The sequence below is a fragment of the Heterodontus francisci genome, chromosome 37 (genome assembly GCF_036365525.1).
Source record: "Heterodontus francisci isolate sHetFra1 chromosome 37, sHetFra1.hap1, whole genome shotgun sequence".
NCBI lineage: Eukaryota > Metazoa > Chordata > Chondrichthyes > Heterodontiformes > Heterodontidae > Heterodontus > Heterodontus francisci.
In genome coordinates this window covers 26,461,232-26,477,077 of record NC_090407.1, presented here as the reverse complement: position 1 = coordinate 26,477,077, position 15,846 = coordinate 26,461,232, and the positions used below count along the sequence as shown (strand labels likewise).

Here is a 15,846-nt window from a genome sequence, read left to right as displayed (position 1 = left end):
AATAAGATCATGACTGATCTACTCAGCTATACCTTCCTGCACAATCCCCATATCCCTTGATTCCCTTAGTATCCAAAAATCTGTCAATCTCTGATTTCAATATACTCAACAACTGAGCATCAACAGCTCTCTCCAGTAGAGAATTCCAAAGGTTCACAACCCATTTGAGTGAAGTAATTTCTCCTTATCTCAGTCCTAAATGGCTGACCCCTAATTCTGAGACTGACTCCTAGTTCTCGACACCCCAGCCAAGGAAACATCTTCCCAGCATCTATCCTGTCAAGCCCCTTAAGAATTTCATGTGCTTCAATGAGATAACCTGGTCTACTCAATCTCTTCCCTTGGACCATCCCCTCATCCCAGATTCAGTCTAGTGAACCTTCACTGCACTCCCTGCAATGCAAGGAGATGAAAACTGTGCGCAGTGTTCCAGGTGTGGTCTCAGCAAGGCCCTATACAATTGCAGTAAGATTTCTTTACTCTTATACTTCAATCCCTTTATAATAAAAGCTAACATACCATTTTCTTTCCTAACTGTTTGCTGTGCCTGCATGTTAACTTTCTGTGATTTGTGTACAAGGACACCCTCTGAATACCAACATTTCTTAGTCTCTCACCATTTTTAAAAAAAATCTGATTTTGTAGTTTTCCTACCAAAGTGGATAATTTCACATTTCTCCACATTATATTCAATCTACCATTTTCTTGTCTACTCGTTTAATATGTCTAAATCCTTTTGCAGCCTCTTTGCATCCCACCCATCTTAGTAACATTAGCAAATTTGGATACATTACACTTGGTCCCTCCATCTAAGTCATTGATAGAGATTGTAAATAGCAGAGGCCCAAGGTCTGAGCCTTTGGAGTTGAGGTTACAGGTATCACACTCACCGTTCCGGAAGGTTCTGTCCAGCTTGCCTCCTCCCTTCCTCTTCCTCCTTGTCTTCATGCTCCTGCTCCTCAGTTGCTCATTGTATAGCTAGTGGCAAATGCTGTCCCCTCATGATGGCGAGGTTGTACAGCATGCAGCAGACCACCATGATAGATGTTCTGCTAAGTACTGCAGGGCTCTTTTTGAGTGGTCCAGGCCGCAGAAGCATTGTTTCAGCGTGTCAATGGTCTGCTTTAGGCCATCATGCCCAGGGGATTTGTCGGTTTGAAGTACCATTAATTTCTCCAGTATTATTTCTTTACTAATGCTAATATCCTCAAGTTCCTCATTTTCATTTAGACCCTTGGTCTTCATTGCATTAAATATGTTTTTGTGTCTTCTACCATCATTGTTTCTGCCATTTCCGTATTCCCCATTATAATTTCTCCTATCTCTGCCTCTAAAAAACCCACATTTACTCTCACTAATCTCTTGCTCTTTACACACCTATAGAAGCTTTTGCAATCTGTTTTCATGTCTCTAGCTAGTTTATTCCCATATCCTATTTTCCCTTTCTTTATCAATTTCTTTGTCATCCTTTGCTCAATTTGAAAATCTGCCCAGTCCTTAGGTTTACTACTCTTTTCGGCAACATTATAAGCCTCTTCCTTTAATCTAACACTACCTTTAATTTAAGACAAGAGCAAAGTACTGCAGATGCTGGAAATCTGAAATAAAAACAGAAAATGCTGGAAATACTCAGCAGGCCAGGCAGTATCTGTGAAGCGAGAAACAGCATTAACATTTCAGGTTGCTGAACCTTCGTCAGAACTTGAAAAGGTTAGAGATGTAACAGTGTTTAAGCCTGGTAGGGAAAGGGGGGAGGAGAAGGGAGGAAAGAACAAACAGGAAGGTGTGTCATCAGGTGGAAGACAGGAGTGATCAAATGCCAGAAGAAATGATACTCAAGGCAAAAAGAGATGGTAATAGGGCAAGTAAAAAACAAAACATTTGGCCAGAGGAGGTGTGAATGGGAAAACAGAATCACCACCAACAGCTGCCTTCAAAACAAAGGGGCAGAGGTTATGATCTGAAATTCAATGTTGAGTCCAGACAGCTGTAAGATGAGTCGAAAGATGAGGTGTTGTTCCTTGAGTTTACGTTAAGCTTCATTGGAGGCTGAGGACAGAAAGGTATGAGTGGGAGTGGAACTGAAGCTCGGGTCACACATGCGGATTGAACGGAGGTGTTCCGCAAAGCGATCCCCCAGTCTGCATTTGGTCTCCCCACTGTGGAAGATACCGCATCGTGAGCAGTGAATACATTATACTAAATTGGAAGTAAGTTGCTGTTTCGCCTGGAAGGAGTGTTTGAGGCCTTGGACAGTGAGAAGGAAGGTGGTAAAAGGGCAGGTGTTGCATCTCCTGCACTTGCGTGCAAAGGTGTGGTGGAAAATGTAGAAATCCCGTAGTCCTTATAAAAATGAAACTGACTCCTTTTTTTAAATCTCAAGTCGCAGGAAGCCATGCTGGTGCAGCACACAGAGGAGTCTCGGCAGCTGCGACAGGACTTGCAGAGGGTGCATAACCTGTGCGGCACTGCTGAAAAGGAACTGAAGTACAAGAGAGAGCAACTGATAGAGCTGCAAAAACAAAATTTGCTGCTTGATCAGGAAAATGTCAGGGTGAGCATGTGGAAAATGTCCAGGACCAAGAATAAGGGTTATTCAGTTAAAGCAAGTGGAAGAGTGAATTGATTTATTAAATTTTAGTGATGTGCAGGAGCTGATTTGATACATACAGCTGAAGCTAGCATGTAGCCATAAATGACTATATTCCAGAAATTGTGCTCTGTAATATTCCTGTTTAAATTAGCCTGGCTAATGCTTCTGTTAAAGTAATAAACTAATTTAAAAACATAAAATGATTTACAATGCAGAACGAGGCCATTTGGCCCATAATGTCTGAAAGGTGCTAAGCATTCCTACTCTAATATCAGATAGGCCCACATTGCCGCTGATACTTTTCTATCACAATAGCTTTCGAGTCAGTGACTCCACAAAAGAGTCCATTCCTCTGATAAACTCATGATTTTTTTTGTAACATTCTTGAAATGTCCTCGTCTGATGACACTCACTTAAATGCCAGTGAACGTTTCGATTTTTTTTTCTTGCTTATTTGTAGCTCCGGGTTGCACCTGCCTCCAGCTGCCAGTAGTTCCTAGTAAAGGAACCTGGGTAAGACTTCCTCTGGTTGCGATGGACAATGTGTTTACAAATATTTCATTTGTCTGAAAGATTGTAAATTTGTTCCAAAATACCAAACTGAAATTCTTCACAAATGCATTTACAATGGCACTGGAGAAATTCTTCACTGACTCCCTCTAGTAACCAAGTTTAGCTTTTGTCAGAAATGTTTATGTGTGAGGCCCTTGCTCCTAATAATGAAGCAAAATGATGGTCCATTTTTCCAGCCCACCATGCAGCCAAGAACAAATTGGTGTTTATCGACTTAAAGCTTGATATCCTGGCCCATAGCCTTTGCACCAATGCTCTGGTCTTTGAATTGTTCAGAGGCAGCTTCCAACACTTACCTATAGTGCATTTATCTGCATGTATTGTGTTACCTACATGCTTAATGCAAGTATTGCTTGTGTCTTTAGAGAACCATTAGTCCCATGTGTAGTCCAGATATAAGGATTATACCAGGGGTGAGTGGATATACTTCTGATGAGACACCAAGGCTGCACTTATTAGGGCAGGGAAGGTTAAGGGGAGAGCTAATAGAAATGTTCAAAATTATGGAAAGGTTTGAAAAATTATGTACCAGAAAAGAAAAGGGGAAAGAGTTTCACAGAAAGGTTATTAGAATTTTGAATAGATTGCCATCTGGCTGTTGAATTTGATTGCAACATTTAAGAGAGAGTTAAATAATAAAAAGAGAGAGTGAAATGAAAAAAATAAAGGGTGTGGAGAAAGTAGACAGCTCTGGGGTGGAGTTAGCAGTGGCACAGATGAAAGGGTCCAAAATAATGTGCTTAAATTCTATAATTCTATATTTATAGGTGAACTTGGAGTTCAAAACAGTGCAGTGTAGGTTGGCTGAACTGGATAAACACAACTTGATATTGAAATCAGAATGTGAAATTAAGCAGCAGAGGCTGAAAGAACTGGAATTAGAATGTGGCAAGACCTTCCACCTCAGCAAACAGCTGAAGAGCGTGCAAGACGAACTCATAGCAGAGAAAAACAGAACTATAAGTGCAGAGAAAAAGGTGAGAGATGATGCAGAGTTTACTGGGGGGTTTTTTTCTAGAACTTTGATCCTTAAACGTGAACATGTGAAAAGAAGGTGTTCACTCCTGGGTTATCTCTTGTAATCACTCTCTTGGGCTCTGCAAAACGTCGTAGCCTGTTAAAACTGAACTAGCAACAGTTTGCAGTTAGTGCCTTCAAAGCATCCAAAGGATTGGGGTGGGGGGTGGGGGGGTGGGTACAGGGGGGTGGTGGTGGAGGTGGTTGTTGGGGGCAGTGAGCACTGAGCAGGAATTAGGAGAAAAAAATCAGGGATGCGACTGAGAGCACCAAAATGATATGGCTAACCATTGATTCCAAATTACAACAGGATGTTGTAGTATCCTCACCATACGTGTGTGGGCGTGTGTGTGCTTTGATACAGATCAAGCTTGTCTGATATGTATCTGCAAACTACCTCAGTAGGATTGCCTGCTAACAATCCACTATCCATGTTCACACAAGACAGAACTGGAAATAGCAATAGAACTTTACCCCTGTATAATTCACAGCCTATGGAGAGTAGGTAGATGATTTGTTTGGTGGGGTTGGAGGCAGGCGGGCAAGGGTGTGGAGCTTGTTATAATGTAATGTGGTAAACTTCCACCGTTTCAGAATGAACACCGATTCTCAGATACTTTTTCTTTGAAAATAAAGACCACAACTGAAATTATGGAAATGTTCCCTATTAACGCTAACTGCTTTAATTGATTATTAGTAATGTTAATCCTTTCCTTAGATGGTAAAACGGAAGCAAAATTTGGCAGATGGGTCTGATGGGCAGTCATTTGAGTTATAATTGGAATCTGCTTGATTTGAAATGGAGGTGTGTGTTTCTGCCATTCATAATTAAATTTTTCTCAGCGGAAAGCTCAACTCTGTTTGCCGATAGTACCTTAGATCGTGGTGTATAAGTCGACCTTTGAAGCCTCCAAATATCGTTCCAAAAATGGGGGTCGACTTAAATGGCGAGTATAAAATGTGATCCGCATTTTTGGGTGTGGATGGTCGCCATTTTGAAATGTGAAAATAAACATAACGCCAGTAATTCATATTAAATTAATGTGGCATGGTTTATTGAATAAATTAATTCTACAAAGATACCTTTAACCACAATCAAAGCGTTTTTGCTGCTGTCTGATGATGAATCGCTGGAAACTGGTAATTTTGGCACTGAGGTCTTTTGGTAGTTTCTGAGCAATCTTGGTTTTCTGCCGTAACACTAGCCATTTTCATTCCATAAAGCAACTGCACCAACTAGCTGTTACTCTGAAATCTTTGCTGGACTCAGGGATTAAGTGCGTATGTACGCATTGCATTTCTGGTGATGATGATTTCCGCAGACGCATTCCGATACATGCTTCCCAAGACCAGCCCAATGACTGCTCCCAGTTCTCATGGCGCATTTGGTCATGGACAACCTCTTCCATTCTCGCACCAGTTTTTTTTACTAACACTGAATTCCCTCGCTGCAGCAGTTATTTGACCAGTTAGCAAATGTTACGACTTTTAGCTTGAAACCAGCTTCATACTTCGTCGGATTTGCTGGAGGACCCATTTCTCTTCATCATTCAGCACGCAGGGTCTGCTCTGTGCGGACGTGTTTTAAACTCCCGCGCATCTTCACAACACAGCCCTTATCACCTGCTTGATGATCCCTTGCGCCCTTTTGTAAGGTAGGTAAAACATGCATTTGTGGGGCGAAAAGTTGAGGCTGACTGCTAATGTCAGTATAGCATATCATGGCTGAAAAGTGGAGGGGGGAGGGTTGACTTATATGTCAAGTATATGCAAAATACATGACTTTTAAGGCCAGAAAAATGGGGTTGTCTTGTATGCTGGGTCGATTTATATGCCGCGATCTACAGTATATGTTGGCAATGTCCCTCCCAGTACACCTTTCTGCCTAGACTTCCAAATGATATATTTTCATACTGTGAAGCTCACCAGTTTGTCTAGGCTGACACTCGAGTGTGGTACTGAGGGAATACTGAATTTTTGAAGTTGTTATTCTTCTGATAAGATGTTAAACTGAGGTCCCATACACCTGTTTTGATGTTCCAGGTGGACATTCGGTTCTTATGGCTCTATGTCCTTACCAACATTCCTTACTCAACCAATGGCATTAAAAATGGATTAACTGAAAAGATTCCCCGTGTTGTTGTTTCTGGGATCTTGCTTTGCCATGTTTGCCTATGAAACAACATTCATTGCACTTCAAAGTAATGATTTGTACGGGAAATGCATTGAGATATTTTTGAGAGTTGTGATGTGGTTCGGTATAGATATCTTTCTTTACCGTTCTTCTCCCTTCTTTTCCTTCCTTCCTACCTACTTACCTGCAGTGCAGTCAGGTAATCCAGCAAATTTCCTTTAACTCGTACCCATCAGCAGTCAAACAAAATTCATCAATTAAAACTAGTTGTGGTTAAACAAGGTCTCAATTTGTATAGTTTTAAATTTTTCAGTCAGCTGAGATGCATACGTGTTGCTTTCAGATAATATGTAGCCAAGTGGCGTTTCAGTTGGGAATGAACTCAATTTGTTTTTTCCCCATACTTCTCAGTCAGATGAATTAAGGAAAAAACAGGATCCAACCCAAACTTGGAACTAATGTGGAGGCGTAACTTAGCCATCTTAAAAAGAGTTTTCTGTATTATAATCTTATGCAATAACTGGATTCTGGAGCTACACTGTACATCTTTAGCATAGAACTTTGACTAAGTAAATGAAGCAGTTTATTTTTTTTTAATCCGCTTATTCTAAGCCCTGTTTCAAAATCTGCTTGGCTGGACTGTTTGTTTAATTTTTAGATTGGTAGATTGTTTGAGAAGTGTCGTTTGTAAGTTATCAAAAATGCTTTATCATTCTCTCTCTCACTCCCATGGACAATCACTATGTGACCTGGGCCTGAAGACTGCAGAGCTACAGCAGCACATGTCCAACATTCAGCATCAGCTACGAATGTCTGAGGCGCGAATGAAAGAGAGGGAAGTATTGGAAACAGAGCTAAAGGAAAGCAGGGACACAGCAGCCAAGCTCAAGAACCAGCTACAGGAGGAAATCCTTCAGAGGTAAACTCTGAACATAGGAACTTAGGAACATAAGAACATAGGAGCAGAAGTAGGCCATTCAGCCCATCGAGCCTGCCCTGCCATTCAATATGATCATGGTTGATCATCCACTTCATTGAAGGGACAGGATCCCATGATGTTGGAAAGAGAGTGGGTATTGTGTAAAAGAGTATGAAACCAAGCATATAGTCTTATCTTACGCTACTACTTCTAAGGTCAATTATTAGGAAGGTTGAAGCACTGATGTTAATCTAAACGATCATTCTTATCAAACTCTGAATTATTGACTGAATCGCAGAATTCCACAACAGTGTGCCTGGACAGATTAGCTGCCACATCGTTCTAAATTGCTTCTTGCTAATGCTGCAATTTGCTTCTATTCCGCACCCCACCCCCAACCCCCGACCCCACACCACCACCCAATGGCTGACTATAACACACCACATGGCACTGAATTGTACAGGACAGGAGTTAGAGGTTGAAGACCTGACTTGAGCTAAGTTGGAAGGATTCAGACAGGGCAGCGGATGCAGTGCTACAGTGGCCGTGGTATAACCAGGCTAGCCATGTGAAAATTGCCCAAGGCTCCTGCTGCTGATCACATTCCACTGACCTCTTGCTGTTCCATGTGTGTGGCCATCAAAGCAGGACAGAATTGGGCGTGGCTGCGGTGCTCCTCCTGGTCAGAACTCACATGTGAAGAATGTGCTTTTGGACGAGGTATTGGAGGGAGCCAGGGCCAGCGGAACCATTACCACTTCTAGGAGAGGAGAGCGAGAATTGTGGACAGCTTTTTTTTAAAAAAAGAAAAGAGGAATCCCGCATAAACTCTAGGGCATAAAGCTCAAAGTTATAAGGAAAAACACACAAAGCTGAACTTATCTTGTTGCAGAAGGTGGCATACATTATTCGGGTCTTTAAAGGCGGACTGCAAAAGTAGGACAACAGTACATATAGTTTGGTCTCCCAAAGCTCATCTTTAAGCAAAAGGAAAAGCACCTTTAAATTAAATTAGATTTAAATGCACCAAATTTAATTTCACAGATACCTTTTCCCACACAACTACCAAATAATTTAAGTGAAAATTTCCTGTAGTGCAGTACAGCCTGTGAAAATTCTAATGTGCAATGACTGTATGTATAATCTCTACAGATTGTACACTGATTGTGTCGATTACATAGAGAAGTTCCCAGACGTATCAGCATCTGAACTCTTAGGCTCAATATTTACCACCCCACCACCACTCCCCCACCCCATCCTGCCCCTTGCATGGCAGGCAGGAGAGGGTAAGGACAGTGGGGATTGGTTTAAAAATGTAAAAAACAGGAACATGACCCAACCCTTTGCGTACAAGCTTGTTGCATTTTTATGGCAACATGTTCCAAGCCATCTGAGTGTCCTGCTCCACACCCTGCCCATAAATATTGGAGCCGAAGAGACATTGCACCCTGTCTTTTTTTTTTATTCATTCATGGGATGTGGCGTTGCTGGCCAGGCCAGCATTTATTGCCCATCCCTAATTGCCCTTGAGAAGGTGGTGGTGAGCTGCCTTCTTGAACTGCTGCAGTCCATGTGGGGTAGGTACACCCACAGTGCTGTTAGGAAGGAAGTTCCAGGATTTTGACCCAGTGACAGTGAAGGAATGACGGTATAGTTCCAAGTCAGGATGGTGTGTGACTTGGAGGGGAACTTGCAGGTGGTACTGTTCCCATGCATTTGCTGCCCTTGTCCTTCTAGTTGGTAGAGGTCGCGGGTTTGGAAGGTGCTGTCTAAGGAGCCATGGTGAGTTGCTGCAGTGCATCTTGTAGATGGTACACACTGCTGCCACTGTGCATCGATGGTGGAGGGAGTGAATGTTTGTAGATGAGGTGTCTGTAACTCTCCCTCTCTATCTTGTTAGGAAACTTGCCGATCAGAACACAGAGGAGCTCCAGAAACAAATCAAATCAATGCTAGAAAAGGAAGGATGCTTATCACGGGGCAAATGTGACCTGGAGCAGCAAATACAGCAACAAGGGTCACGGGTGCAGGTTCTGGAAGAGGAAAAGGAGGCCATCTTTGCTGAGGTTAGTAACTGAGGGCTGAAATACAGCTGAATGATGCCTAATTACGTTGGCTGTGGAATTAGATTTTCTTTTTTCTCAATTTTGATTCTTGCTGCTCAGAAGGCATTGACTTTTGACTGGGATGCAGTTTTTAAAAAATTCTTATTTAGAGATACAGCACTGAAACAGGCCCTTCGGCCCACCAAGTCTGTGCCGACCAAGAACCACCCATTTATACTAACCCTACAGAAATCCCGTATTCCCTACCACCTACCTACACTAGGGGCAATTTACAACGTCCAATTTACCAATCACCTGCAAGTCTTTGGAGGTGGGTGGAAACCGGAGCACCCAACGAAAACCCACATGGTCACAGGGAGAACTTGCAAACTCCGCACAGGCAGTACCCAGAATTGAACCCGGGTCCCTGGAGCTGTGAGGCTGTGGTGTGTGCCACTGTGCCGCCAAGTTCCATGATCACTGGCTGCACCTCAGATTTCTGACCCAGTTAGCTAGTCTTCATGTGTGAGTCTAGACAAGTGAGTGCTTGACATAAGAACATAAGAAATCAGAGCAGGAATAGGTCATTCAGCCTCTCAAGCCTGCTTCACCCTTTAATAAGCTCATGGCTGATGTGATTGTGGCCTTAACTGCACTTTCCTGCCTGTCCTCCATAACCCCTGACTCCCTTGTAGATCAAAAATCTGTCTAACCCAGCCTTGAATATATTCAATGACCCAGCCTCCACTGTTCTCCGGGGAAGAGAATTCCAAAGATTAACGATCCTCTGAGAGAAGAAATTCTCTCCGTCTTAAATGGGAGGCCCCTTATTTTGAAACTGTGCTCCAGTTCTAGATTTCCCCCACGAGGGGAAATATCTTCTCAGCATCTACCCTGTCAAGCCCCCTCAGAATCTTATGTTTCAATAAGATCACCTCTCATTCATCTAAACTTCAATGAGTATAGGTCCACCCTGCTCACCCTTTTCTCATAAGACCAACCCCTTCATCCCAGGAATCAGCCCAGTGAACCTTCTCTGAACTGCTTCCAATGCAAGTATATCCCTCCTCAAGTAAGGAGACCAAAACTGTACGCAAACTGTTCAGTTATGGGATATCACTGCTGAGCCTGATCTGGACCTCACCCAATCTTTGCATACACAGAATTTCCAGCAGGGTCACTGAATAGCAATCATGAGCAGGAATCCTGGATGATATTACAGGCATTCCTTTGAAGTAAACCTACAATTTGGAGCATGTGGTGACCAAAGTGCCTTCCAAACTAGTTTGTTATTGTCCCCATAACTCCCACCAGCAAAATTTCCTATCTTGGGCAGGCAGTCTGGAGGAAAGGTGTGTATCAACTGGGCAGGTGAGGAGTCACCCATAGGATGCACTCATACTACAAGTGGGCGCCTAAACAAAACCATGGAATGATGAAGAACATACATTATTTTTAAAAATGAAGAATATTATTTGCCGTCTTTCAGGGTGTGCTGCGTTTCTGTCTCATTTTAAACCATAAAGTGGTTGTTTGCTACTTCCCAGTACTAATATAAATCATTCTCTATCTAGAATCTCGGTAATCAAAAGGTTAATAAAAAGCTAATGGATGAGCTGGGTACACACAAACAAGAGATAGAGAAACTTAAGGAAGAGCTGCAAAACATTCTGCAACAACTGGATTCACAAGTCAGGCAAGTGAATGATCAATTCATCAGGGGTGATAGAGAGTGGGAAAGAACTAATGGGGAACAAACCCAGCATTAACATCTTTTGTTATAAGAAGGTTTAGACATTCCGTTTGTCCGGATTAACCAAAGCGTAGCAGTGAAAATGTTGTTGGTCTCACTTACAGCAATTACACCAGTAATTCTCAATTTTGAAGCGCGAGGTCTGTAGAGGCATGGCCATCCCAGCATCCTAAGATCAAGTGAAAGTACTCCCTTAAAAAACACAGCAGGAACTGGCCCCTCAATTCTGGGGCTTTCGTTCAAATCCAACACTGGCTGCTGGGTGAAAGTCTTCTCCATCTGCCAGCTTTAAGGGTCGTCTGTGAAATTAGCTAGGGCAGACTTCATCTAATTCTTGGTGGGCATGGACTACTAATTGGCAATTTCAGCCAGGCGGGCCTAAGGATGGTTGGTGTAAAGAATGGAAAATAAAATCACACTGGTGGTGTTAGGGGGTGGCCCCTCAAGGTTCGGGCTAAACTGTGTTGTTAGGGCAAAATAGAGAAAGATGAATTCCAAAGTATTAGTGCAAAAGATAAACATCTGTACTGACACATGCACTGGATGTTAAAAGTCAGGATTAGTTTACTTCTGACCTTCAATTGCTGGGCAAAGTCCATAGCAACCAGTGATTATTAAATCACATTAGAAGTTTGAGTGGGAGGGTTGGCCTTGCCTGCAGCCAGACAATATAGCGGGGCCTGTGCTTTTTGTCAATGTTTCTGCAGGCTTTAACACCACCTCAATAAGTGTCAACCTTGGCATCTGGTACTGTGCTGGTGGTCTGGACAATATATATCCTTCAACCAACACCACTTAAACATGTTATCTGGTCAGTAAGTCACTGCTGTTTGTAGTGCTGGCTGTGCGCAAATTGGCTACTGAGTTTGCATACATTACAACGGTGACTACATCTCAACATAGAAATGTAGGGACATAGGAACAGGAGTCGGCCACTTAGCTCCTCGAGCCTGTTCTGCACATTGCTCCAAAATATTTTGTTATAGAGATGGCGGACAGGAGATGAGAATAAGAGTAAAACTTGTCCAAACCAACAACCTCCTCATCTTTTTGAAGCAAGGAAGTGCTATCTGTTACAAAACCTCCAATGAAGTCTGCTCAGAATAAGAAAAGCATTGTACAAGGAAGAAGCAAGAGGTATACCATATAAAATCATGTTTCAATTTCTCAAGGGATGTCATTGATGGTGAAGCACATTGGGACATCCTGAGGATGTGAAAGTTGCTAAATAAATAGTTTTGTTTTTCTTTATTACCAGATTGTATAATGAGAAACAGGTGAGACACAAACAGAAGCTGCGCAAAGCTAAAGAGATCTTTATCCGTGAAGTGATGCTGCGGGATGGTAAAATAAAACATCTGGAAAGTGAGATCAAATTGATGAAAAACCTGATGGATAAGGTGAGTCTGTTTACTTGTAAACCAAAGGTTATGTGTTCAAGCCCAACTCTGGGACTTGAGCGTATATCTAGGTCAACATTCCAGTGCAGTGTTGAGGGAGTGCTACATTGTCACAGGTGCCACCTTTCACATAGGGAGTTAGAAGGAGGCTTTGCCTAAAGTGAAAGAAGAGTAGGGAGTTCTGCTGGCTAGCATTTCTGCTTCTCTTCATTCCACCAAAATACAGATTAACTGGCCTTTCATCTCATTTGCTGTTTTATCAGAACTTCCTGGGTGCAGTTGCTGCCACATGTGCCTACAAAACCACAATGGCTACGGCTGGAACTTTACACGCCTCCCACCGTCTCCCCCCTCCCACCCCACCCCACCCCACCCTGACCAGAGGTGGGCTGGGAGGTAGGTTGTGGGGGGAGGGCGTAAAATCAGGTGGGATGGTGGGGGGGAGGGTGCCGTGCCCGCCGCGGACCCACCTCCGCTGGTATTTTACCAGCAGTGGGGGAGGTGGCGGTGGCCCGCTGTTGGGTCAATTGAATCTCTTAAGTAGCGAATTAATGACCATTTAAGGGCCTCTTCCCGCCACCACTGGTATTTTCCATTGGAGGCAGCACATCCTACCTTAGAGGGGTGGAAGCCACGACTGCGGGCAGTTAATTGCCTGAGGACTGTAAAATGCATTCGTGGCTTCCAGGGCCAGCGGAGGCGGCCTTGTCCCTGCTTTCTAGCTGGTGGGCGGGGCCACCACCTCCATGTTAAATCTTGCCCTGCTTTTTAAAAGTATTTGGTTGTGAAGTGGACATGGTGAGCCTTTCTTTGTGCATTTGAATTGTATTTGTTTAGATCATCCAACTCTCAGTTAATAAAGGTATTGTGTCACTCAGCGGCACACACCAGGAAAGCCCTAGCTTAGATCCATGACCTGTGCTGAGTTAGCTGATCTTAGCCAGGGCAGCAGTAAAGGTACTGCAATTGGGCGCAGTGTCACCAGACAGGGAGGACAAATATCAACTAGGTTTCCCATTCCCGATTGCTAGTACCTCGTTGACATTCTCTGCTCTTGCACGAGGAGAATGACCACTTGGCTGTGGTACTGAAGGATGTGGAACCCTTCCCCAGCACATTTCAGCACCTTCAGGAGAGGAGGTAAGAAATTAGAGGATAAAAAATTCCTTTTTAATAGAAAGCAATCTGGGCAGAATGTTGGCAGCTTGCATTGTTGCCGGCTGTTGCATCAAAAGGCGCTACATTCAGTTTTAAGCAGACACATCGTTCCTGGCTCACAAGGCAAAATATGTTTTAAAATCACTGATTAATTTTGCTTATTTTTCTCAACGGGCATAGGCTGGTAGTAGAGGAGGTTTACTTTATACCTAACCTGTGATGTACCTGACCTGAGAGTGCTTACTATAGGACACTGATAAAGAGTGTGCTTTACTCTATATCTAACCCACATTGTAATCTAACCTGAGAATGTCCGACGCTGACTCTGGTGCCATGAATTCATGTTGCTTCATTCCCCAGTACCAACACCAGTAACCCTAATGAACATTAAACATTTATTTTAAATTAAACATTTTAAAAATAGAGCTGCGATTAATCGTGCTCATGTTGTCCCTTTTCACTGACCCACAGGAACATGCTTGGAACATGAAGGTCACGTATGAAAATGATCTGCTCCTTGTCGAAAAGAGAGAGCTTCTACAACAGTTGAATGAGAAGGAGGATGTTGTACGGAACAACAATTCAGTTGTCTGCAATGTAAAGCACAGGTACCAGCACTGCAGACATACTGTCTTTAGGCATTAGAATTTATTTTGTAAACTTTTACTTTTTATTTGTGCAAGAGGGATAAAATTAAAAACCAGAACCCTGAAATCTGGGCAAGCTGTAGAGTAATCTAGGGTGGGACCTGGTTACCTGGCCAGATGTCCATCGCACTTTTTAATCATTTTAAAATCCCACCAGAAATGAGAATGGGCACTTCTTGCATATGACCCTTCCATGTGGACGTCATCAGCAGGGCTGGTAGAATCGCAGTATCAACTCAAAATCCCACCGCTACTGGACGAAGGAGGCAGAAGTGGGGCCTGGTATTATTCAAAATGCCCCTCCTACTGTGGCAATCGGATGCAGAACTGGCCTTATAGTTATTTTTTAATGATCTTGCCTTACATTGTGGCAAAGAGCTACAATGAGCTGTCCCACACAAAATGAGCCCTAGGTTGTCAGGTTTATTTTTATTTTTAAGAAAATGTTTTCAATGAGTATGTTTCCCTCTTGCTGCCAAGCCACATTTTCTTTAACGTGGTTTTGTTTTATTTTCTTTGACAACTTCCTCAGATCCTTCGCAAGTCTGGCAGCACCTGTGGGGAGAAAATTAAAGTTAACATTTCAGGTCCATGACCTTTCATCAGAAGTGACTCCCAAGTGACCCCCTTTAACATTTACCCCACTCATATTCTATTTACTGAATTTAACACTGTCTCACTGCCAACATAAGAACAAGCAAAAATGAGAAAAGGTCATCCTGTCCCTTAAAACATGCCCCTATGGTCTGTACATTCGGTTGTACTAACCTGACTTCCTTTGAAGCCATGCTCTGTGTTTACCTTATCCAGACTGTTGAATATTTTAAATACCTCAATGAGATGCCCCCCCAACTCACTCTAGAACCTGAGTTTATCAGTCCTTGCCTCCCAGTTCATCCCTTCTAACCTTGGGATCATTCTTGTTACTTTAAACTTGACCTTTTCCAATGCAACAAATTTCAGAAGAACTGTCATCCTGTTTCAAACTGATTTTAATCAATTGGGCGTTAAAACTAATAGCTGTATTTATTCATCTAATATACAGATTGCCAGACAATTTTAGAAACACCATCATCTAAATTTATAACAGCAGAGAAACAGTTAACCTAAGTACAGTGGTGCATATTCCAGAAGACTGGAACATTTAACATGTCATGTCAAACAGACAAAACAATTTGCATTTATATGGTGCCTTTAAATGTCCCAAGCCGCTTCACAGGAGTGTTACCAAAAAAATTTGACACCGGCCCACATAGGGCAATGTTAGGATAGGTAGCCAAAAACTTGGTCAAAGAGATAGGTTTTAAGGAGTGTCTTAAGGAAGGAAAGGAGGGAGAGGTTTAGGAAGGGAATTTCAGAGCTTAGGGCTTAGACAGCTGAAACCTAAACTGATCAATGTTACTGTTCAAATCAAGGAAACATCTTTGATTCTTTTTATGTTGGGTTGTGTGAGACTGTGTTAACTTCAGTAAACCAATTAGCTGAAGTGTTGACCCTTCAGATACACATCTTTTGACTTTAAAGTAAATTAACAAGCAATTAAACTTGTGCTAGAGGGAGTACCTTTAATCTAAAGTTACCACTCCAGTCTAAATAGCATCGTCAAG

At 42.6% G+C, this 15,846-nt stretch overlaps 2 protein-coding genes across 6 annotated transcripts in view; one reads left to right on the top strand and one right to left on the bottom strand.

Moving 5' to 3' along the window:
• Positions 1–15,846, top strand: part of ccdc30 (coiled-coil domain containing 30) — a 130,787-nt gene that overhangs the window by 98,394 nt on the left and 16,547 nt on the right. For all 5 annotated transcript variants that reach the window (XM_068017398.1, XM_068017400.1, XM_068017399.1 and 2 more), the window contains 7 exons: positions 2,384–2,554; positions 3,934–4,143; positions 7,079–7,236; positions 9,137–9,302; positions 10,856–10,977; positions 12,293–12,434; positions 14,064–14,200. In XM_068017398.1, the coding sequence (XP_067873499.1) occupies positions 2,384–2,554; positions 3,934–4,143; positions 7,079–7,236; positions 9,137–9,302; positions 10,856–10,977; positions 12,293–12,434; positions 14,064–14,200 (1,106 nt within the window). The remainder of the gene's footprint in view (positions 1–2,383; positions 2,555–3,933; positions 4,144–7,078; positions 7,237–9,136; positions 9,303–10,855; positions 10,978–12,292; positions 12,435–14,063; positions 14,201–15,846) is intronic.
• Positions 14,664–15,846, bottom strand: part of LOC137352200 (protein-arginine deiminase type-2-like) — an 85,279-nt gene continuing 84,096 nt past the window's right edge. The window contains exon 20 of the mRNA XM_068017406.1: positions 14,664–14,794. Within this exon, the coding sequence (XP_067873507.1) occupies positions 14,731–14,794 (64 nt within the window). The 3' untranslated portion in view covers positions 14,664–14,730. The remainder of the gene's footprint in view (positions 14,795–15,846) is intronic.